Source organism: Sus scrofa, chromosome 1 (genome assembly GCF_054392235.1).
Source record: "Sus scrofa isolate SSC_HxYL_T2T_F1_AM1 chromosome 1, Sscrofa_HxYL_maternal_Yorkshire_Landrace_v2.0, whole genome shotgun sequence".
Taxonomy (NCBI): Eukaryota; Metazoa; Chordata; class Mammalia; order Artiodactyla; family Suidae; genus Sus; species Sus scrofa.
This window is the reverse complement of record NC_139383.1, coordinates 131,134,767-131,160,243: the sequence shown is the minus strand read 5'-3', so window position 1 is coordinate 131,160,243 and position 25,477 is coordinate 131,134,767. Positions and strand designations below refer to the sequence as shown.

The 25,477-nt window shown below is 35.6% G+C and overlaps 1 protein-coding gene across 39 annotated transcripts in view; it reads right to left on the bottom strand.

Annotated features, from left to right (window-relative positions):
* The window catches only part of ATP8B4 (ATPase phospholipid transporting 8B4 (putative)), a 263,719-nt gene that overhangs the window by 86,295 nt on the left and 151,947 nt on the right, over nt 1-25,477 (bottom strand). For 36 of the 39 annotated variants that reach the window (XR_014811506.1, XR_014811513.1, XR_014811512.1 and 33 more), the window contains 5 exons: nt 21,944-22,032; nt 20,489-20,685; nt 14,874-15,082; nt 10,976-11,019; nt 7,348-7,513 (listed from right to left, as the gene is read on the bottom strand). Coding sequence is in view for 32 of the 39 variants with exons in the window: in XM_084970388.1 (XP_084826514.1) it covers nt 7,348-7,513; nt 10,976-11,019; nt 14,874-15,082; nt 20,489-20,685; nt 21,944-22,032 (705 nt within the window). In the remaining 7 variants the exon portion in view is untranslated. Of the gene's footprint in view, nt 1-7,347; nt 7,514-10,967; nt 11,020-14,873; nt 15,083-20,488; nt 20,686-21,943; nt 22,033-25,477 lie in introns of all 39 variants that reach the window. The other 3 variants (XM_084970479.1, XM_084970482.1, XM_084970474.1) reach the window with 1 other exon arrangement.

The following is a 25,477-nucleotide window of genomic DNA, read 5'->3' as shown; positions in this document are numbered from 1 at the left end:
GATAAGTTCTATGATTTTGATTTTTCTAATATACATCATCAAGCAAAAACAGATGGGTCCATCACAAGGCCATTTATCCTGTGTGGAAAACTGCATTTTTATAAGAAAAAAAAAAGCTGCTGAAAATTTGTGACTCCCATGTATATTTGCATTCTAAATTCAAAATACCTGGGTGACCTGAAAAAAGGCAAACTGAATTAATTTGTTTCTATATTAGAACACTGACTAAAGCAAATGCAAATGCTTTCTTGTAGAAACCAGCCTTCTGCTCAGGACCCAAAGAGTTTCTACAAATAAAGTTCCAAATAAAATTGCCATCTCACAGTTGAAAAATCAATAAAATAACAATAAACAAGATATAATTATAACCAACAAAAATAACAGAAGGTATAATAGTTGGAAAAACTTTAGATATCAGAATTATCATAAATACTACATACAAATATTTAGTGGACTTCAAAAAATAAAAGAGGCATGAAATTAAGCAAATTTGAAAAAGAATTAAAGACCTTGCAGAAATCAAAAACAGCAAATTAAATACTACTGAAGAAAGAACTAGTGTACAGGAAAACATGGAGAAAATTGTGGAATACATTCCAGAGAGACAAATAAATGGGGAAAACTGAGAGAATTATTAAAAGGCATAGAGAATAGAGAGAAAACATTTAACACTGAAGATCTAATATGAAAGGGAAAATGAGTCAGGGGCAATACTTGAAGAAATATATGGCTGAGGAAACTCCAGAACTGATTTAAAAAAAAATGACATTCTATAGCTTCAAGAATATCAGTGAATCCTCAGCAATACAAATATCTTTAATATTCACACCTACACTAAGAACATGAAAGAGGAAGAAATCTCAAAAGCAGTCAAGTAGAAAGGACTAATTATATTCAAGCTATAATCAGACTGACAGCTGACTATATAGCAACAGAAATAGCAGCCTGAATATAGTGGAATATCTTCAGTGTGCTGAAAAAAATTGTCACTTTAGATTTTTACACACAGCAAAACATCATTCCAAGGATAAAGGTGAAATAAAGTTTTCAAACAAAGTTTTTGAGAGTTTGCTACCAATAGACTCTCCTTAAAGGAAATTAAAAAGAATACACTTTTGGTCAACAGAAGATTAGAGCTTGGACAATGGTTAAGGAGCATAGAAACAAGTAAATATATGAATAAATCTAAGAAAACTATCAAAACCCATAAAAATAACATCTTGTGGGACTAAAAAGAAGAAAATACATGAAAAAGATTTATTAGTATTGAAAGGTATTAAAGTCCTTATTTTGTTTAAAAAGGCTTAGGCTTCATTAATTATGCTAATATTTTGAGGTGAACCACTAAAAGAATACTAATAAGGGTATATATTTCCAAAGCAGAAGTAAAAATGAACTAAATTCATTTAAAGAAGACAAGAAGAGACTAAGAAACAAAATATGGGGCAAATATAAAATACAAAATAAGATGGTACAAATAAAACTATATCAATAATTATATGTGAAATACTTGGAAACTAAATATATTAATAATCAATAAGGGTAAATTTACTAAATATTCCATTTAGCATTTGGTTTAGTCAAACTAGAGATTCTTTATAAAAGTAATAAATTATGCCTTTTACAAGAGATGTGTCTACAACATAAAAAGAAAGAGACTGGCAGAAAAGAGTGTGAAAATCTATAGCTACAATGCAAATACTAACAAAAGGAAAACATCTATAACTAGCTATATTAATATGAGGTGAAATAAGCTTTAAGGTAAAAATGTTACTAGAGATGAAGAGGATAAATATACATTGATAGACATTTTAATTTAAGGAAAATTTAGGTATAAACTAGTAGCTAATAACATGATCTTAAAACATATAATACAATGATTGGCAAAACAAAACAGAAATAGACAAATATACCATTACAGTGCATTTAACTATGCTATACTATACTATAATGATTTAAAAATACTCTCCTTAATTGAAAAATCAAGCAGTCAAAATACTGCACAGAGAGAGGGATAAGACTGAACAATACAACAAAGAGTATGTAACAGATATATTTAGAAACCAGTACTCAATAACTACATAATGCACATTTATTTCAAGGACACATGAAACAAGGCTACAGTAATCAAGATGTTGTGGTACTGGTACCAAAACAGACATACAGACCAATGGAACAGAAGAGAGAACCCAGAAATAAACCCAGACACCTATGGGCAATTAATCTTGGACAAAGGAGGCAAGAACATAAAATGGGGAAAAGACAGGTTTTTTAGCAAATATTGCTGGGAAACCAGGACAGCTGCATGCAAATCAGTGAAACTAGAACACATCCCCACACCATGCAAGAAAATAAACTCAAAATGGCTTAAAGACTTAAATGTAAAACAAGACACCATCAAACTCCTGGAAGAGAACATAGGCAAAACATTCTCTGACATCAACCTTACAAATGTTTTCTTAGGTCAGTCTCCCAAGGCAACAGAAATAAAAGCAAAAATAAACCAATGGGACATAATCAAAATGACAAGCTTTTGCACAGTGAAGGAAACCATAAAAAGAAAAGACAACCTACAGAATGGGAGAAAGTAGTTGTAAATGATGCAACTGACAAGGGCTTAATCCCTAAAATATACAAACAACTTATACAACTCAACAGCAAAAAAAGCCAACAACCCAAATGAAAAATGGGCAAAAGACCTGAATAGACATTTCTCCACAGAAGGTATACAGAGGCCAACAGGCACATGAAGAAATGTACAACATCACTGATTATTAGAGAAATGCAAATCAAAATATGAGGTACCACCTCACACCTGTCAGAATGGCCATCCTTAACAAGTCAACAAATAACAAATGCTGGAGAGGGTGTGGAGAAAAAGTAACCCTCCTAAACTGTTGGTGAGAATGTATATTGGTACAACCACTATGGAAAACAGTATGGAGGTACCTCAGAAAACTAAATCTAGAACTACCATATGACCCAGCAATCCCACTCTTGGGCATATATCCAGACAAAACTTTCCTTGAAAACGATACATGCACCCGTATATTCACTGCAGCACTATTCACAATAGCCAAGACATGGAAACAACCTAAATGTCCACTGACAGATAAATGGATTAAGAAGATGTGGTGTATATATATACAATGGAATACTACTAAGCCATAAAAAAGAACAAAATAATGTCATTTGCAGCAACCGGATGGAACTAGAGACTCTCATAATAAGTGAAGTCAGTCAAAAAGAGAAAGACAAATACCATATGATATCACATATCTGGAATCTAATATATGGCACAAATGAACCTTTCCACAGAAAAGAAATGCATGGTCTTGGAAAAAAGACTTGTGGTTGCCAAGGGGAAGGGGGATGGAGTGGGCTGGACTGGGAGCTTTGGGTTAATAGATGCAAACTATTGCTTTTGGAATGGATAAGCAATGAGATCCTGCTCTATAGCACAGGTAACTTTAGTCACTTGTGATGGGACATGACGGAGGATAATGTAAGAAAAAGAATGTATATATATGTGTGTGACTGGGTCACTCTGCTGTACAGTAGAAAATTGACAGAACATTATAAACCAACTATAATGGAAAAAATAAAAATCATTAAAAAATAAATAAAAGTACTGAGGTGTATAACAGAATCAGATTCAATATTCTATGAAACATTTATGGAAACTGAATGCATATCGAGCCATAAAGCATACTTTAACAAATTTTAAAGAATTAATGTAATGAGACAATAAGAAAAAAAGTAAATTTTTTCTCTTTAATTTCACTTAAACAGAAAAAATAATCTATTGAAGCCCTTGTATGTTCTAATTTACTGCTTCTTAAATTTCATCCTTGCAAAGGGAATCAGAATATCAACTTCCCCAAATGTCTTCTCCATGAAATAAACAGCACGCACTTAACATGAAAGCATCATCTTCAACTATAAATTATAGTCACATAGTTTTAAGTTCATTAGATTTGAGTTCTGCTCTTTTTCATAACTAATGTTTATATAAGAAAAGTTTCTATTTTCCAATTTACTTCAACACACATGGATTTAAGTTATCTATCCTATAATTAAAGCTTTAAAAGGAGAATTAATGTAATTTCCCCTTATTTAGTAATGTCACCCTTCACTTAGAATTTGAATTCTCTAAGCAAGAAACAGAAATAGTTGAAAAGATACACACATTTACTTCTCTTCACTTTAAAATACCTTTTATGGCAGAAGAGCTATTAGCCAATATCCACTAGAATAGGTAAAATTTAATATTAATAATACTAAACATTGGTAAGAATGTGAAGGTACTAGAACTCTCACACACTGATGGTAGGAATGTAAGATGATACTCCAAAATATTTGGGCAGTTTCTTAAACATCACTATGCTATCTATGATCAGGCAATTTTCATTCCTAAGTGTTTACCCAAAGCAAAATTTGTTAAATACTTTTTAAAGACATAAAAATGTTTATGTGAACTTTACTCATAATAATCATAAGCTGGAAACAACCCAAATGTCTGAGAAGGGGGCAGGGGAAAAAATAAACATGGTATATGTATTCACACAATGAAATATCACTACAAAATTAAAAAGCATGAAGTAACAATTGATACAACATGGATGAATGATAAAAAATACGACATTGTATGCAAGAAGCCAGACACATAGGAATACATATTGTATGATTCCATTTATATGAAGTATAAGAATAGGCAAAACTCATCTTTGATGATAAAAATCAGGGCAGTGGTTGGTTGGGCAGGCATTGGTGATACGTACTGGAAAGGAACATGAGTAGTCTTTCCGGAATGAAGTAAAAGATATATATACCTTGACCATGGTGGTGGTTACGTGGATGTATGGAGTAGTTGAAATTCATTAAGCAATACACTCAAGCTCTGTGTGTTTTATTGCATTTAATTCTATCACAGTATGAAAAAAATCAACGATACTAGAAAAGAAGAATGAATATTATCAGCAAACTAGTAAATTTTAGAAATGTTTGAAAGAGAAAAAATAAATTTGGTAAATGAAGAAATAAGAAAGGAGAAAAACACAACCCAAAACATTTGCACAAGAAAAGTAGTACAGAGGTAAAAGTAGTACAAAGATTCTCCACATCAGTCTATGAATGAGAAGAGCAGAAGTGGTCTTAGAGACACCATTAGTAAAATTAGTTGAAGAGTTCCACTCAGCACTCCCAGATTATTAAGGCTCCTTCTGCTGCCAGCTTATTGGGAACAACAGGCTGCAGTGCCATTTTCTCCAGAATAAAACCTTGAAGATATTGTTCTACACCAAATGTACAATTCATGTAAGGAAACCTTGAAGATTTGAGTACTGAGATAAGAGACCAAAGCTCAAAACAGCCAGAAGTAGCTTTAGAATTCCACGAGGATAAGAGAAATAAATCAATGAGAGAAAGGAACTCCATGACTTTTATTCTTTTCCAGACCAGAGCTTCAGTACAACTTTCATTCAAATGGGAGTGCTGGCATAGACCCTTAGCACTAAATCTGAAAAAGTGAGGTAATTAAACCCAGATATCATATGAATTCCAGGAGAGGGGAACCCATACCCAGAAGATGAGCTATTCATTCAGTCTCTCCAAACAATTTTGGGAGACATGGCACTATACTCAGAACATACATTCACCAAGAGTACACAGGGATTCTCAAACACAAGTTAGAAGAGGTAACCAGGGAGTTTCTGTTGTGGCTCAGCAGTAAAAAACCGACTAGGATCCATGAGGATGTGGGTTCAATACCTGGTCTCAATCAGTGGGTTAAGGATCCAGCATTGCCATGAACCGTGGTGTAAGTCACAGATACATCTCAGATCTGGCATTGCTGTGGCTGTGGTGTAGGCTGGTGGCTTAAGCTCCATTTTGACCCCAAGCCTGGGAACTTCCATGTGCCCCAGGTGCGGCCCTAGGGGAAAAAAAGAAGAAGAAGAGTTAACCACAAACCACCAAACATTTGAGAAAAACATGAATGTTTAACACAGAACTAAAAAAACAAGAGTCCATAAAATGAAACATAATAGAGGAAACAAAAGAAGACTTCAAATTAAGAATAATTAATATCCTCAAAGAGATCTAAGAAAATATCATAATATTAAAATAAAATAAAGGTTTAAAAATAGAATAAACTGAAAGGTATAGACAAGAGAAATTTACTTAAAAGTATTCCAATATCCTCAGACCAAAATATAATAAATCATTTTGGGCGTTAGTATTATAAAGATCAGTTTAAGTCATAACTGCAATTACGTGAATCTTCAGCAATTAAAATGGGAAGAATGAGTTAGTCCAGCATCATCAAAGACAAAAATATGACTTGAGTGTCGTCCAAACAAGGAACAAAAGAAAAAATATAGAGAAAAAGAAAACATATATTCAAGTGTATATATGCATATACATATAAATCATATATATACATCATATATATATATCAGATACAAGTACATACAATCTACAGCCTGTATATAATAATATTTCACTTTTGAGCTGAAATTTCTTGGACAGTGATTTTCACCCCATAGGTGGTAGCAGAAAGAAGTAAAACTTGTAAATAGAATAGATTGGGCTAAGTTGGTGCAAGAAGCTGATTCACTATACCATTGTCTATCTGCCTCAATGCTTCAACTTTTTCCTGGCCACACCCACAGCATATGAAGTTCCCAGGCCATGGATCCAACTCATGCCACAGCAGCAACCCAAGCCACTGTAGTGATAATGCCAGACCCTAAACTCACTGCTCCACAGGGCAACTCCTCAATGCTTCCATGTTAAAGCAGCCTGGCTGATTTTGTTCTATTCTACGAACCCTGAGCTCTAAATAACTGTCTTAGTAGTATGAGAATTTGTTCATAATGGGGAGCAAATATAATATATTCTATCAGTCTAAGTCTATCCCCATTACTGGGAAAATTCATGCTAAGCACATGCCCAATGGACAGCCATATCTATTAGATGTGCATGTTAATAATGAGAACTAAGTGACACAACAGTATTTCTCTATTGGTCCTGCCCACCAGGGAGCTCACAGTCAAATATGATGCTCAATCATAAAAAAAAAATTTATCCATGTAATTGACATATCTGGGCCCTCATCTTTCCATTGCCCTTATTTCTTTTTTTTTTTTCCTAAGTTTCTCTGTATCTTTTGGAAAACATTTAAAATATAAATAAATACAAAGAAAAGCTAGTGCTAGGTAAACCCCTTATGCAATGCTCTACTCTGACTTAGAAAATCCTTTCAATTATAAACATTTTTAATAAAAATATCAATTCTGATTTTTTTTTAAAAAAAAGGCTCATCACGCATACGCACTTTGCACTTACCTGCACTGTTTTCCTCTGACATTACGGTGTGGCAGAGAGCAAGTACCCTAAGGAATTCATGAACTTTGGGATCACCCAGTTTAATGGATTCCATCAGATGGTGGTCCAAAAATTGAAATGTTCTATCTGCTTGGGGGTCAACTGAGAAACCCACAGCCTCTTTTTTCTGTAGGAGAACAATAAGAGCAAAACTGTAGACTTCATTCCAACAAGAATCTTTTAAAATTCAAAAACACCTCCTCTGAGGATTGTTAGTGTTTATATGGTTTTTCAGCCTCAAAAGTCTGGCACTAAAATGGCTTTCTGTCTCTCCATTACTGTTAAATATTCTCTTCTCATTTCAGAGCCATGTAACCATGGCAGTAAACCTGCCAAAAGCATATGAGAAAGAAAAAAAAATCCAATGGCTGTACAGATTATCAGATGTTTATGGTAACTCTAAAATACAAAGAAGCCCTTAAAACTCAAAGATTTATTCCACACCTACTTGATGGCAAAACCTGACCTGACTTGCACTCACTTTGGCAGTAATATCTGACCTGGAATGGTAGTGCCTACTTGTAGACTTTTTAAAGTCTACTTAGTGTGATTTAATATTTTCCAATATAAAAATATTAATGTGCTTGATTACAGAGTACTTTCTCTAATCTCATTAGAGATACTGCATAATATAATGACAGAATTAAAATCAGGATCTTGCGATATTTTCACTCCCATGTTCACTACAACATTATTCATAATAGCCAAGAGGTAAAAACAACATAAATGTCCATCAACAGATGAATAAATAATATGTGAGACAGATAGATATATCTCACATATATATATTCATATATATATACACATACTCACACACACAGAGTGAAACATTACTCAGCCATAAAATGAAATCCAGTCTTTATACTACTACATGAATGAAACTTGAGGCAATACACTAAGTGAAATAAACCAGTCACAAAAGAACAAATATTGTGGATTTCTCTTGTGACACAGCAGGTTAAGGATCCAGCACTGCCACTGCAGTGTATGGGGTAACGGCTGTGGCACATGTTCTATCCCTGGCCTGAGAACTTTGACATGTCTTGGGTACAACAAAAAAGAAGAAGAAGAAATATTGCGTGATTCCACTTATATGAAGTATCCACTCATAGAAACAGTGTAGAATGGTGTTTTGCAGGGACTAGAAGAATGGGCAAGTGGGGATTGCTGTTCACTGAGTATTAAAGACTTTCAGACACAGAAGGTGAAAAAAGTTCTAGAGATCTGCTATACAACATTTTGCTCATTGTTAACAGTAGTCTACTCTCCACTTAAAAATTGATAAGAAAAAAAACAAAATGAAAGAAATAGCATTCAATAAAAAAAGAACAAAATAGGAGTTCCCCTTGTGGCGCAGTGGTTAACGAATTCGACTAGGAACCATGAGGTTGCGGGTTCGAGCCCTGCCCTTGCTCAGTGGGTTAACGATCCAGCATTGCCATGAGCTGTGGTGTAGGTTGCAGACGCGGCTCGGATCCCGCGTTGCTATGGCTGTGGCGTAGGCCAATGGCTACAGCTCCGATTCAACCCCTAACCTGGGAACCTCCATATGCCGCAGGAGCAGCCCAAAGAAATAGCAAAAAAGACAAAAAAAAAAAAAATAATAGAAGAGAATTCAATAGTAAATAAGATTCCTGTTAATTCACTGACTCCTGAAAAGCACAAAACATACTTCTAGAGATTTATTATTAAAAGTATGAGACCAGTGATAATGTCTTTGCAAAAACAATTGATGAGGAAATACTTTGATATACACTTTGTCTTGGAAACTACAAAAGAATATTTATATATAACACATATACCCAAGTATATGAGAAGACATACAAGTATACAAGACATCCATTAGTTGTGTTTATCTCATAATCATAGAGAATTATTTAATCAGATTGTTTTGTTCATCTAATAAAATTTGAAAACAACTACACATCGGGAGACAAAATAATCAACTCACTAATACCAAGTAAAACACACACTAGCCTTAGACTTCCCTAAAATTCCCCAGGAAAGAAACTGATTCAAAGAGATTATAGTCTGTCATACTGTCATTCAAATATAAAGTCAATGGATAGTTCTGAACAGATGTTTCTTATGAACCCTTCTTGAAACTAGAAGATATACTTAAGCCAAATATGAGATAACTGGGAAAACAGTGAGAAATGGAGTAGTGGTGAGCACAAAACCTCTTTAACTGAAGAACTAAATATAAAAGAAATAGAGATTAGGATGGCAAAACAAAATGTATATATTATATACCTTGGCTATAGAAAAGACTGCTAAAAAAGTGGGAGAAGATCCTGATTTTCTTTTAGTATTTGAAGGTCAAAAGCTATTATTCAAAGACTCAAATCAAATGATTAAGAAATACCATTACTGGAGTTCCCATTGTAGCGCAGTGGTTAACGAATCCGACTAGGAACCATGAGGTTGTGGGTTCGATTCCTGGCCTTGCCCATTGGGTTAAGGATCCAGCGCTGCCCTGAGCTGTGGTGTAGGCTGCAGACGCGGCTCAGATCCCGTGTTGCTGTGGCTGTGGTGTAGGCCGGCGGCAACAGCTCCAATTAGGCCCCTAGTCTGGGAACCTCCATATGCCACAGGGGCAGCCCTGGAAAAGGCAAAAAGACAAAAAAAAAAAAAAAAAAAAAAAAGTCTCACAGAATATGAAAATAAGGGGGAAAATTATTCTCTTTCTAAAGTAAAAACAAGCATCATTCTCCAAAAGAAAATTGAGGACCAATGTGTCTTACAAATCCCAATGCACATATCTAAATAAAGCATTGCAAACAGAATCTAGTAGCACACTGAAGAAACAATTTTGCATGACAAGTCACATTTCAAAAGATATTCATTCTCACTCATAATAGGAGAAATTAAAATTAGAACCATATTGGTATATCACTTTTTAAAGAGTCTTGTCGAAGATCAAAAACTTGGTGAAACATTGTGTTGGTGAGGGTAGGAAAAGCAGGCACTCTTGGACATGGCTTGAGAAAGGGTAAATTGGTGTCATTTCTCAAGAGGGCAATTTGGCAACATTTATCAAATTACAAAGGCATATAACTTTTAATTTAACAATTCCATTTCTAGAAAGTATAGAATCTATGTGATACAATATGTACACACTATTATTTTTGCTGCATTTTCTTTACAGGCAAAATACTGAAAAAGTTCGGAATGCCCATGCCTGTATGTCTCCTTACAAAAAGTATAGAATACAGTACAACAGACTACTATTCATCATAAAAATAATATGAGCACTTCTTTTCACTGATTTAGAAAGATCTTGATCATTGCCGGGAAAGAAAGTTATAAAGAGTATGTACAGTTAGCTACCACCTGCATAAAAAATGGAGAAATATATTTGCTTGTATATAATAAACATCTCTAAAGAAAAGAAAAAAAACAGAGGGAACTCTGTGGTTGGAAAACCCGGATGAGAAGGAATTTTGAACCATATGATGTATTTTTTTAATGTTACATATTACGAATCTCAACTGGTCATAGTGAAATCAGGTGTCTAGGAACTCATCATTTTTTTAAAAATGTACAATTTTAAATTAAAAATAAGAATGAAATTTTATCACCTGCACACCTTAGTCATGCCTATCTCTTGACCCTGGTCATCGTGTACTTCACCTGCCAAAACAAAAACTGAGAATTAAAAATAAATGAAATTGAAACTAGATTTAAACATTTAGTTTTAAGAAATATGCTTGTTCATTAAAGCACTGTAAATAGATGATTATGAATTCAAACCCAGACCTTTTTTTAAGCAGTGTTTTCACACTGTAACCTAAGACGTGGCTATTAACATAGAGAGATATTCATGTTTGCCCAAGATAGAACTAAAATGCTGTACATATTAAACCAAAAAGAAAGATCACAATTGCGTTTTTCTGTAAATTTTTCACTTTGTTGTTACATTATGTTTGCAAGAGGCAAACATTTGCAAATTTTTGTTTTTCAATTTATCTCCACTGTTGGGGAATCCAAAATGACATCCAACAGAGTTCCCATCAGGGCTCAGCAGAAACAAATCTGACCGGCATCCATGAGGACACAGGTTCAATCCCTGGCCTTGCTCAGTGGGTTAAGGATCCAGCATTGCTGTGAGCTGTGGTGTACGTTGAAGATGCGGCTCAATCCCATGTTGCTGTGGCTATGATACAGGCCATTGACCACAGGCTCCTATTCGACCCCTAGCCTGGGAAACTCCATATGCCATGGTGAGACTCTAAAAAGACAAAAAAAAAAAAAAAGACATCCGAGACAGACCCATTCTCATCAATGCTAGAGCTTGGAGAGTATATCTTTATCGTGGTTTGGGCCAGATACACCTACGTAATATCGAGGTGAAATAAAGCATATAAACATTAAACAATGTCAGTGCCTCTGTAGTCAGAGAACATAGCCAACTATATACCAAACATTTAAAAATAACTATGCATAGTATAAAGCCAATATGTGCTTATTACAGATATACTGGAAAATACAGGATGTTCACAGTAGAAAATAAAAATTACTAATAGTCTTACCACCAAAGACAGCCAGTATTTAAAATGGAGTTTTTCATGTTGATTGTGTGTCTGTGTATGTGTGCATGTACACATAAATTCATCATACCATTCAGAAACTTCTGATTACTGCTATTTTTTAACCAAAGTGTGAGAATTTCTCATGTCATTAAAAGTTTTTTGTTAGTCTAATTTTAAATGGTGTATAATAGACCATGTAGCATAATTTATTTCAGCTTTCCCCTGTTTGCAAGTTTTTAAGGTTTTTCTAACTTTTGCTTGGCATTTGAAAGATCAATGCAATTTGCAACAACTGTATTTCTTGCCATGACAGTAGGAATTACTTGCATTAGTCCTGTGGTAGGCACTTAATATTATCACCAATCTTTTTAACAAACTTAAGGAGTGAAGACTTTCATTCCTGACTTACAGATGAGGGAACAGAAGAACAAAATTCAAAGTGACACGATTCAACTTTTTTAATTCAATTCTCTCTCTTTTCTCTACACAATACTATGACCCAAAAAAGCATGTGATAAAGAGTTATTTGTTGCTTTTCTGGGTCTCAGGTCTAAATCTAGAGTGCTATGGGGGGATTCCCTGAGGTAGTGAGTGAACCTAGCCTAGCACCTGGAAATTAAATCCCAAACTCACCAGGATTATGTCCCAGTCGTTCCCCAATATGCTCTAGCTTTGATAAATGATAAAAACAGGAGTTCCCGTCGTAGCGCAGTGGAAACGAATCCAACTAGGAACCATGAGGGTTCGATCCCTGGCCTCGCTCAGTGGGTTAAGGATCCAGTGTTGCCGTGAGCTGTGGTGTAGGTCACAGACGCGGCTTGGATTTGGCGTTGCTGTGGCTCTGGTGTAGGCCAGCAGCAATAGCTCTGATTAGACCCCTAGCCTGGGAACCTCCATATGCCACAAGTGTGGCCCTAAAAAGGACAAAAAAAGACCAAAAAAAATGATAAGAACAAAACTGTCTTTGTGTAAAATGGTCCCCCCAAAGAAAGCTTATAAGGCTGGTGATAAAAGTGAAGAAAAATTGAAGTCTAAGAAAATAATAGTTCTGAGAAAGAAAATAGAAGCTTTAGATAAATCAGAATAGCAAATATTCCCAAAACATGGAGCTATGATATTAACAAGGCCAACCATATCTGGAACATTCTGTGAGTGCTTTTGTAAGAATGTATTCTAATGACATAATAAATGCATTATAAATTAGAATGGCATATACAAATTAAGGGTCTAAAGGGGTTACTTAAATCTTTTAGTTACATTGCCCGTGTTTTATGAGGGAAATTACAAGCTATCATGGGATTAGTAAATTTGGCAATTTGCAAAGATCTTGGGATATATTCTTTGTGAAAATCAAGAAACTTCTCTAAAAACAGCCCGGCAACCAACATGTCTACAAATAAATGTTGGTCCATATGTCTGATAATTTCCTTAGGGTCATTTCCTAGATATGGTGTTATAATTATTAATTACATTATTTTATCAATAAGTGCCATGGCAAAAGAATCCAAAAGGTCTATAAAATCCAAAATATTTCCAATACTCTGATTTAAAAGTTCTCATTTAGGAGTTCCTGTCATGGCACAGAAGAAACAAATCTGACTAGTATCCATGAAGATGTAGGTTTGATCTGGCCTCACTCAGTGGGTTAAAAATCTGGCATTGCCGTCAGCTGTGGCATAGGTAGCAGATGCGGCTCAGATCCTGTGTTGCTGTGGCAGTGGTGCAGGCTAGCGGCTACAGCTCCAATTCAACCCTAGTCTGGGAACCTCCATATGCTGCAGATGAGGTCCTAAAAATACAAAAAGAAAAAAGTCTCATTTAAAAAGTGAGACTATTTGGGTAGCATTTTCCAAAAGGCTCTGAAAATTATCAAAAGAAAAAAGTTTAAGAACATGTTCTATTTTATTTCTCAGTCTTTTATAATAGTGCTATAAGAAATGCCCAAAGTAACTGAGGGCTTGTGGAAGTCTGAGTTGAAAATCATCTGGACCCACTATCAGAGAAGGGTGGAGTAGGGGTGGGGCAGGTAGAGAAAAGCAAGGAAACCATGGTGTCCATGGGTTACAGGAGTGAGGTAGCAGAGTGAGGTCAAAAAGCAGAAAAGTATGAAATTTAATTCTTGTATTTCTTAGTGTTGTTCAGGGTCAAATCACACTTTAAAATATCTGGCAATGTATGAAGAGTCCCATCAGGCAGCAAAGGAAAGGTTTCTCTTTCTCAGATTTCTCTTCCTGAGATTTCTGTTATTGAGAAACTGGACACTCAGAGTCCAGTGACGTGAGATTGGGAATCCAGAGGAATCCCACAGGAGCCTTTGGGAGTGCTGCCATGCTCTCTGAGGAAGGAACTGTCAGCTAACTGTCCAAAATCAGGGTGACAAGGGTTGCATATACCTAGAATGTTTGAAAATCCAGTACAGACCAGGTATCCTGACAAAAGCATACAAATGGGAACCAGATATTGATGAAATGGCTTGTCTGACTACGCAAAGCAGCCCTGTACATTATGAATTCTCTGATGAATTATAAATTCTTACAAACACAGACACTAATATCAATTCCACAGCTGTTAGGAAACAAATATAAATACTGCTTTTACTGAGATAAATCAGGTGGTGAAGAACTTGTTCCCTGGGATATGGGTCCGTTAAGCACCACAGAACAGATGGCACAGCTGGAGCACAGAAAGGAATCTCAGATAGTAAAGCGTCTAACCCCATCTCTACTCATGAATGTTAACAAATCCAAAGTTTCATTGGAAGTATTCAACTTTCATCCAACAAATATTTAGCAAGTGTTTAATATGGCTAAGCACAATGTTAGATGCTGGTGGTGCCCATATTAATGAGAAAGCTGGAGATGGTTTTAGGTTTTTTATTTTAAAAAAAAATAGGATTCCTTATTTTTTTTTTTAAGGACTGTTAACAGTATCAAGAAAAAGGAACAATTTCCTTACCATAGATTTTCCCATTAATGGAGCATTTTTTAAAAGTCATGATGTTTTGAGTGAGGGTACCCGTTTTGTCAGAGAAAATATATTCAATCTGGCCTAGTTCCTCATTGAGCGTGGTTGTCCGGGCCTCAGCAGGTGTCGCCTTCCCAAAGTAATACATCTTCCGATCCCAGTTTATAAAATAACTGTGTCCCAGACGAATTACTTCCACACTTTCATCCATTAAAATGGAAAAAAAAGAGAATACTCCATCAATGTCAGAACATACAGAGCTTTGCCAAAGTATGAAGTCTGCCAAAGTCTTCAGAGTTTAGAATAAAATGTGGATGCTCTGTCACCAGGTCCTAGTGACCTTCGGAGGCATCTCAGCAGGGTTCTGTTCATTACACACTCATTCTAAGTCATTTTCTTGTGGCACCTTGAAACAGTGGGCTGGCTCTGCATAAAGCCTTAGGGAATGTTCCATGGTTCTCTCCTTACATTAAACAGACCCAGTGGATTTTTCTGTGTAGCATATTAGTTGTTTGACGTAGCCTTACTTTGCCAAAAGAGTATCTCCATTAAGCACTAAGCAAACCATATTACATACTGAGTGAAAACAGGGTGTGTTGTCAGTTTAACCATTTACCAGGAAAAGAGCATTGTCTCATGATCTAGTGCTGATTTATGACTTTCCAATTCTAGAAGCAGAATTTCTAAAGCCAATGATATAAACTTTTTCAATCTTTGTCAAACAAAAGGCCAAATCAACTTCTAAAAAAGTTGAAATGTAGGTTTCTATCCTTAGATTATTGAAAATTATCTTTTAGTCTATGCTGAGTCAAATGGCATCTCATTTCTGTGTAATGCATTTTTCTTATCAGTGAATTGAACTTTTTTTTCAAATTTTATTGGCCAGGTGGATTTCTTCTCAGAATTACCTATTTGCATTGCCTACCTATCCTATCTTTCCTTTTCAGGTATTAGTGTATTTCTTATTGATTTGTAAGAATTATATATATGACATATATATTATATACACACACCTATATACATTATGCCAATATGTTACTTGGTTTATCATTCATCTTTTAATTTTGTTTCCATTATTTTTGACTGAGGTTTTATCTTTTTAATAAATCAAATTTATCAATAATTTATAGTTTATAGCTTTTTTGGCAGGGAGGTTTCTTATACAGTCCTTCTCTACGGTAAGATTTTATTTAGATAGATAGATAGATAGATAGATAGATAGATAGATAGATAGATAGACAGACAGACAGACTTCTAGTTCTTATTTTTTTCCACATTTACTTCATCACAATTAGAACTTTCTGAAGTATAATACACATATGAAGAGCTAAGCTATAAACTATAAATAAATTTACAAAGTTTATTCATCATCACTTGTTGAACAATGAATCCTTTCCCATATTATGTTGAGATGCTTCCATGTCACATTAAAATTATTTCTTCACTAGAATCTCTTTTAGGAATTTCAATTTTGTTTCTTAATGTTACATTATGTACCTTGTTTTCAACATTGTAGCTTTGTAAAATGAGGCACACCAGGAAAGAGGTAAGAAAACTTTCATTCTCTTTCAAAAATTCTTAGCTGTTATCACTTATTTATTCCCACTGATAAAATTAATGTACTCATCTAAAAAACTTTAGAATCACTGTATCAACTCTCTCATAAAACACCTGGGATTTTTATTAAAGTTATATTAAATTCTTAATTATTCAAAAAGATGGATACTTTATAATACTTAAACACAACTTCAAGAAGAAGAATAAAACTCCCCAGGAACTCAATTTTGAAAGATTATTTCTATCAGTTTTAGTTTTGTTTTGTTCTGCTTTGTTTTCCCAAATAGGTCCATGATATAGCTTGATACATTTGTTCCTAAATGTATATTTTTACTGATGGGATAATTTTTTAACTGCTATTGGCTCAAAGGAAAGTGTTTTTAATACTAAAAGCTTTTCTTCATATTAAAAAAGTGATTACGTATGATGTTCTAGGTTTATAATCACATAGACTCTGCTCTCTCTAATAGGTTTATTTCAGTTTCATGTCTCATTTTGTTCATTAATATTTTAGTTGCATATCTTAGTACATTAACAAGGACATATGGAACAGTATAAAATAGTAATGAAAAAGCAGGGAGACATAGCTTACTTCTGATCTTAATGAGAATTAAGCCTTGGTTTCCTCATCTGTAAAGTGAGAAAGTTGACAGCAGCCTGCTTACGCTAACTCTGAACATTTGTCTCCTTAGAGACAAAAGATGACACTCATGTCCTTCCTGGGCATTAAATCCTATGCTTCTAGTTCTGTAAGTACATGACAAAGATACATTTCTCTCTCCAAAAATGTTATAATGTCAGTTCATTTTCTATTTAAATGGTAATATTTTTCACCCAAAAATCATACACACTATGACTCTGTAGAATCATAAGATATAAAAATGTCATACTCGGCATGTAATTATTATACATTATCTTGCTATGATTTACTCATCATCCCTACCCCACTTCCTTGTACGTTCCTTGCTAGCTGTTCTAATTCAGCTTTGTTTTTCCTATCCCATTCACTCAAAAAGTACTAGCACTTACTATGAACCAGACACAGTGCCTTAGCTGTCACAGGGAGACAATTAGTGTTGAATGAGTGAATCCTGACCTTCTAGTCCTTAATTTCACCAATAAGAACATTAAGATCTGGAAAGGTTAAGTAACTAACCTAAGGTCACACAAATAACTAGCCACAGAACGAAGACTAGAATTCAGGCATTTGGTAAAGTTAATACTGACATGACCTTAAGAATGCCATAAAAATGGCATTATATAGGTAAATGTTCAATCACTTGAAAACTGTATTTATCTCAAGGTAGTAAAGTATCTCCCTAAATATCTGAGCAAAATGAATAGAGAAGAGAATCTGATCCTTCTGTGTTGCAGTTCAAGCCAGTGGAAGTATTCTAAGTTAATTTAAATTCTTAGACCTTAAAATAGTCTGTAGAGGAGAAGGGTACCCTTTTTGTTTGGGAAAAGAGGATTTAGGAGAGTTACAGTGGAACATTCAGCCCTTTGTTTTATAATAGCAGAGAAAAGGAGACAAATGTTCAGAGTTAGCATAATCAAGCTGCTTAGTGTTTTCTGCCTGAATGCTCCAAGACCAGAGCTTATGATTTTGCCCATTCTGTGGCAAAATAAGCAACATGGAAACTGTTTCTGTTGCTTTGGAAAAAACACTGAAATGCTAATTCCCTGTGAGTACAACAGCTGCATTTCTTAACATGATGTATTAAAAAACTAGCTGGGTATGTTTTAACACTACAGAGACATTAATAGCATAGAAATACTCCACCAAAATCAATGTCCTCTGCTCACGTGGAATTGTTACCATTCGACATAAATTCTGCACTTTTATCCTCAGGTGGCATGGCACTAATTTATTCTTTGTACCTGTGCAAAGGCCGAATGGAAGCTTTTACAGAAGGCCTTCATCCCTCTAATCAGAAATACCTGGAAGTTCTCTTTCTTGATCTCAGCCTTAGCAACCTGAAATTCCCTAGAATGTTTTTCCTTCAAATTGAACTCAGAACTACTATTCATATATGGTGAGAAAAAAAAAAAGAAGCTCACATATAACTTCATCAATATGATGGCTTACCAACAGGTAGAAAATTCGAGCCTCTTTTTTTTCTTTTGGTGCCTTGACTGATAAATAAATCAAGCTTAGGTATAGAGGAGAAACACTGTGTCACGTGTCATAAGACTTGGGTTTGGATCTTGGTTCTATCCATAACCAGCTCCACAATCCTGAACAAATCACCTCATTCACAAAAGAAGTTGAGCAATAACTACTTCAAAAGACTGTTGGGAGACATAAACAATACAAGTGAAAGCCCTTTATGTAAAATATAAAATGCTATCTAGAGGTAAGGTGATATGATTTGGAGCAGAAACAAACTGAGAAATCAATTATTTTAATCTCCTCCTTTTGCAGCACACATTTCATAGGCAGACTAAGGCACAGAGAAGCCAAATATTTTCTTCAAGGTTACACAGCTATTAGTGGCAGTGACAAGACCACAACTTGGGTTGGGACTATTCCGGCAGATTTTCTTTCTGCCACTGCAGGGGGACACATTAGAAAGGAAAGGAACCTGAGAACCTAGGTTTGGTCTTAATCTTTCAAATCATTAAATGACAAATACCCGATGCACTTCAAAGAAAGAGTTTATACAGAATATCCTGCACATGTGCGGATGCTAAGCCCTATGAGCATTTACTGTTCATTTTGGCATAAAAGGAAAGTTATATAAGCTGACCAGAGCTCCTCTGGCAAGGAGCAGGATTTACTACAGACTTTATAATTGGATACAATCATGAAAGGTCCTCAGAACCAAAGATGAGCCAGTAGGATACATTTTAAATAGAGCCCGCTCTGACCACAGCTCCAGAAGGCCCAAAGCAATTTGTGGTGTTGTGGCCACATGCCACCACTTCAAGTCAATTTCCCACAACTTGACATTTCAGTTTCCTGACTGCTCTCCAAAACAAGGGTGGATTTTGCACATTAAACTTCCCTTGCTTCATCATAGCTATGAATTTGGAAAGAGAGAAGACTATAAAAATTAACAGGGATTTAGAGCCGGTAAGTTTGTGCATTGTTAAAATACTGGTGATGAAGAATGTCAAATAACCAAGTCTCATCTTGGCTCCAGTGTCTTTGGGACTGTCTGACTCAGTCTTGGTAGGAATGAGACCGAGAATGTCTCACTTGTGATAGACCATGATAGAAGATAAAATGAGAAAAAGAATGTATATATGTGTATGACTGGGGTCACTTTGCTGTACAGCAGAAATTGACAGAACATTGTAAATCAACTTTAATAAAAATGCAAAAAAATAATGTCTAGGGTACAGATTCTAGGGCCAACTTCAAAGCATCATCAAATATATAGAGAGTGAGGCAGCGGGGGTGGGGTGTACTCACTGAGAGTTCTCATTTATATACTCATTGATAGTTCCTAATAATAATAGGAAAAATTGATATTCATTCATTTCTTACAGTGTCTCAGGTATTTGTCTGAGAGCTTTATAGGTTTATTCCTCATACAATCTTGTGAAGTAGAACTATTTTTGTCTTTTTTTAAATGACTATGCTGAGACACTAGAAGGTGAAGTAAGTTGCCCAAGATCATGGAACTAGTAAATGGTAGAATAGGGTCTGAATCCAAGTACCTGGAGCCAGACTAGTGGCAAGGAGGCAACATCTCAACAGATATCCCCAAATATTCTCCTCTTTCATTCGCAACATCAACCCCTATCTAACTGATCAGGTTGCATGAGATTATATTGTAATCCATGCATTCCAAAGAAAAACATCCCTAAGAATCCAAATAAAATCAAGAAGAAAATAGAATGCATTTACTGTCATTTGAAAATGTGAGCATTAAACAGATTAAATTGCCTAGTTGCCTCATTTGTAACAGATGTGGCAAATCATGAGCAGCTAGAGGGAGACATCTATCTCCTGCTTATAATTTTAAAACAAACAAAAATGATTACACAGAACAAAGGCTTTTGACAAAATGGCTTCACCAAAGTATAAACTCTAATCTTACCTCACATATAATGAAATGGGTACAACTGTATTAAGAATAATAATATATGACCAGAATGTTAAGAATCCCGAGAACACCGAGTTCTTCTCTCCTTCGTTCCCAAAGAGGAAAGTTCTGAATTGGTCCCCAACTTCATTCTCCCAAATGGTATTGCCTATTGCAAGAATAATTCCCAAGCATATCAGAAACCCAAAAATCTGAAACAAGAATAAAGTGTTCTGGTTAAGGTTAACTTGAATCTCACACTAGTCACATCAACACAATCCAATTACACCTCTAACTCCAAGAAATTGTCATTTGAAAACCAAGTTATTTAAAGCTCATCTTACATGTCATTAATCATACAAGTAAAATGTAATATATTTATGTTGGGAACATGGCTGAATAGTTAACATACATTTTCTCACTTAATTCTCCCACTGACTCTCTGAGACAGAAACCAACATTATTCATACTTTACAGGCCAAAACCAAAATAAAGCAGAGGCCCAGAGAGAGTATATAACTTTTTTACAGACACAAAGCTAATACTATACATCCTCTATTTGTGAAGAGTGCATATATTAAGTGCCTTAATAAAGAAAGTCCTATGCCCTGATTGGCCCTGGTCAGCCCCTGTTTACATCTATTGTCCAGGTGTGATATTAATAGTATTCCCTCCTTGCACCTTCAAAAGCATCCTGTTTGAATGATAAGTTATATGGTAACCCATGGCATAAAAGCAAAAGGAAAAAAACACCAGTAATAAAGACTCCTCAAGTCTCTTGGATACACATCCAGCTGCACAATCCTTACTCAAAGTGAGCTCAAACTGCCCTCCTATTTCAAAGTCAATGTTCTTAAATTTAACTGTAACATAAGGAGGCAAAGCAGTATTATACAACAAGTTAGATAATAATCAGACCCACTTCAGAAGGTAGCACAAGATTAATTGATAGAGGGGTTGGATGTAAAGAAGACCCTACTAGTTTGGGTTAACAAGTGGTAGATAAAAATCATTTCAAAAAAAAATCAGAGGAGAAAAAGAAATTCAGAGGAAAGAGATAACCATTGGCCAGGAGGTTCAGAAGCTTATGCGAAAGAGGTGAACAGTGACTGGAGCCTCAGAGGATTCATAAACAGAACCAGCTACATAATTTTTAGGGTCTGGCACAAAATAAAAATGCAAGACCCCTTGTTCAAAAATTATGAAGAATTTCTACACAGCCACAGCAGATGAATAAGCCAAGTATGAAGCCCTTGTCATCAAAGCCCTGTGGGACTTCAAAAGCCACATACCCACAAAGCCAGCCCTGTCTATGAGCTCTGTAGAAAGGATATAAGCAAAGGTAAGATGGCAAAAAGACCAGGCTACTCTAAAAATTATGTTCTGTGTTTTAAAAACAAAAAAAGGAAAAAAAGTACACTAAGATAACAATGATTAGTGATACTGCCTAATTTTGTTATACCAACTTACCCACAGTACTAGAGTATTCATCAATCTATCAATGCTTGTTCTCTTAAAATTTGTTTTACCACTGTTCTGCATTAGTTTAGTGTCAGGACCTATGAAAAAAAGAAAAGAAAAAGAAATAACTCAAATGATTAGATGATGTATTATTATCATCATCATTATTATTATTATTTCTTTATTATATCAAATGTTCCTGAACAGAAACTAATGTTTGTTCAAAATAATAGGAATTTGTTAAGAGCAGGGGCTATTACAAAGTTGCTTATGACTCTCAGCTGGTGGGTTAACAACAACCATGGAAACTGCAAGAGAATTGGTCTTAGAACACAATAAATCCAGATGGAACTTGTAGCCAAAAGGTTTAGGCAATGCTATTTTTACAAAAATCAAACTGAAGGAATAATCTGGAAATTTTTTAAACAATGTAGTAATAAACACAATTTGGAACATTAACATCATAAATGGAAAGTTAAGATAAGAAATAAAATTCTGGATGTCTCACAAAAAGATGTGAGATACCTTTAATGGAGAAACTAGACTAAAACAATACAACAGCAAGTAATTTGAACCTTTACTGTATATTGCACAGTCTTTATATAATATGCATTTTTGGTAAGGGCAAGAATTGTCTTCAATCCTGTGTGAGATTTATTTCAATTAATTCTCCTAAATTCCATGTTAGGTATTTTCTAAGTGTCTTGCTCAAGAAATTCTAGGAACATTATTAACTGCATTAGAGAGAGATTATAAAATGATTAACAAAGGAATATATTAGATTATAATGATTGCTAAGAAAATTCCTTGTGGACAAATAAGATGCTTAATAGAAGCAATTACATTTTAATTATATCTGGTTTCCCTAGTGTTCCCTCTCCACAGCATCTTCCCACAGTTAGCACCAATCCATGCAGCCACTTAATATAGGAGAGGGAAAAGAAAGGGAAACAGAGAAGGGAGGCACACATGGAAATATACGCCATTCTAGAAGTCAGGGGAGAATGGGCAAGCACATCCTTAAAAGACGCCTTTACATTAAAGACAAATAGGAGCAAAGATTGGAGTCATATAACAATTCACTGTCTTGAAGTGGAAACTATACCCCAGTGTCCCATTCTCAGCCACTGCTGTGTAAAGGAGACCACCCACATTTTCGCAGAATTGTTTATTAAAATCGTATGGGCATCCAGGGTGGGAAGTGTTTCTTTCAGGAAAGATCACAAAGAACAAATACTGTGTGTGATTGCTAAAAGCTGAAATACTGACAGATGAATTTTGTGCTAAAAATTCTCAGTTCTTACGAATAGCCACACACATCAACTAGCAAAGAATCCACCTAATGGATTCTTAAATATTGATTTAAATATATCCACAGATGTTGATATACACATCTCTTCTTCCCCTCATGTGGCACAGTCTTGAAAGAATTTCCCACACTCAACAGCCTCTGTTTCCTCATCTACTCACATCTCAAGCTAGTTTTTTGGCCTTTCACTCCACCAAAACAGATCTGCTGTTATCCATATTCTCTATGCCTTCTTCAACCTCTCAGCAGCCTTTGACAGTTGACTATTCCATCCTTTTGAAACATGCTCTTCCCTGAGCTTCCGTTTTAAAATGTTCTGCCTTCCCTCCTATTTATCGGGAAGTTTCTTCTTTGTCTTCCATTATACTCACTCCTCTCTACCCAGCCATTAATTCTGGGACTTGTTAAGAAACAGGCAAGGCCATCTTCACTTCTTTCTCAATCCACCTTCCCTGAAATACTCTTCTAAGACTACAGCTCCAGTTAATATCTATAGGCCAAATGTGTATCTCCAGCTCAGACTGCTCTTCTGAGCTCTAAACACGTGTACTTAAATCCATATATTTCATTGCCTATATGATATATTCACCTGGCTCTTTCTAAGGCCCCTGAGGTGTCCCTTGTCAAGCCCCACTTATGATCTTTCTTCCAGGGTTCCTTATCTCAGTGAATGGCACCACCATCCATCCAGCTGTGAAAGGTGGGAGGAACCTAAAAATATGTTCTATCTCCATGACTCCCACCCTAAGCCAAGGTACCATCATCTCTCAACTGGATCATAGTAAAAGCCTAGCAACATTGTCTGCCCACATTTACTCTGACACCATCCCAATCACACACTTTTTCTAAGACCATCTTTACCAACTTTACAAACACTGTAGGCCAGAGTGAACCTTTCAGATTTAACACATATACATATCTGAAAAATGTGCAATGGCTTCCCAACACTCTTGGGATAAAGATCAAAATTCTGGATACAGAACACAAAGGTCCTGCATGGTCCAGCCCCTACCCCTCTCTCTAGTCACATGTCCGTCTCTATCTGCCAAGCTTTCCATGCTCTACACTGTCCTTCTTAAGTTGTTTTACCTCCCCAGGCTCATTCCTACCACAGGGCTGCCTATGATGTGCCTTTTAGCTAGCTTGTTCTTTCCTTCATATTCCTCCACTATATATTCTTGTGAGTCCATGTTCTTTTTCTTCAGCACTTATCTCAGTTTGAGATTATATACTCATTGCTACTTTTATTTGCAATAAATATCTCTGGCTCCAACAAGACCCTAAACCACATGAGTGAAGGGACTACCCTTGCTTTTTTTCAGATTCTTAATTGCAAATGAGTAAGTAGCATAGTGCCTTCTACAAAGTTGGTACTCAACAGGTAATTGTTTGATGAATTTATTGAGTACCTACTATGTTTTAGGCAACGTGCATCTGTGCTTTTCACCCATTATCTCACCGATGCTCTACACAGGCCAGCAAGAGTTCCCCTCATGGCTCAGTGGAAACAAACCCACCTGTGAACCATGAGGTTGTGGGATCGATCCCTGGCCTTGCTCAGTGGGTTAAGCATCCAGCATTGCCGTGAACTGTGGTGTAGGTTGCAGACACAGCTCAGATCTGGCATTGCTATGACTGTGGTGCAGGCCAGCAGCTGTAGCTCCAATTCGACCCCTAGGCCAGGAATCTCCATATGCCTCAGGAGCCAAAAAAAGTCCTAAAAAGCCAAAAAAAAAAAAAAAAAAAAAAGCAAACAAATTAGGCACTATTATCCTTAGTCCTCTGATGATTAAACTGGAGGATGAAAAAATTTAAATAACTTGCCTGAGGTTTTTTTTGTCCCATAAGCATCAGAGTCAAAATTAGAACCCAGATATATCGAATTCTAAAGCTCTTGCTCTTAACCACTATTTTTAAAACTATATGAAAGAGCCCATTAATTTATTAATTCATTGACTCATTCAATCAATGTGTATTTAAGACTATGACTCATTCAGAGTCCAAACAGGAAAAAGATGTGACACATTGAACAAAGATAATTAGAGGAAGAGTTTTTTGTTTGTTTGTTTGTTTGTTTTGTTTTTGCTTTTTTAGGGCCACATCAGCAGCATATGGAGGTTCAAGGCTAGGGGTTGAATTAGAGCTGTAGCCTTTGGCCTACAGCATAGCTACAGCAATGCCAGATCCCAGCGGCCTCTGAAACCTACACCACAGCTCATGGCAACACGAGAGCC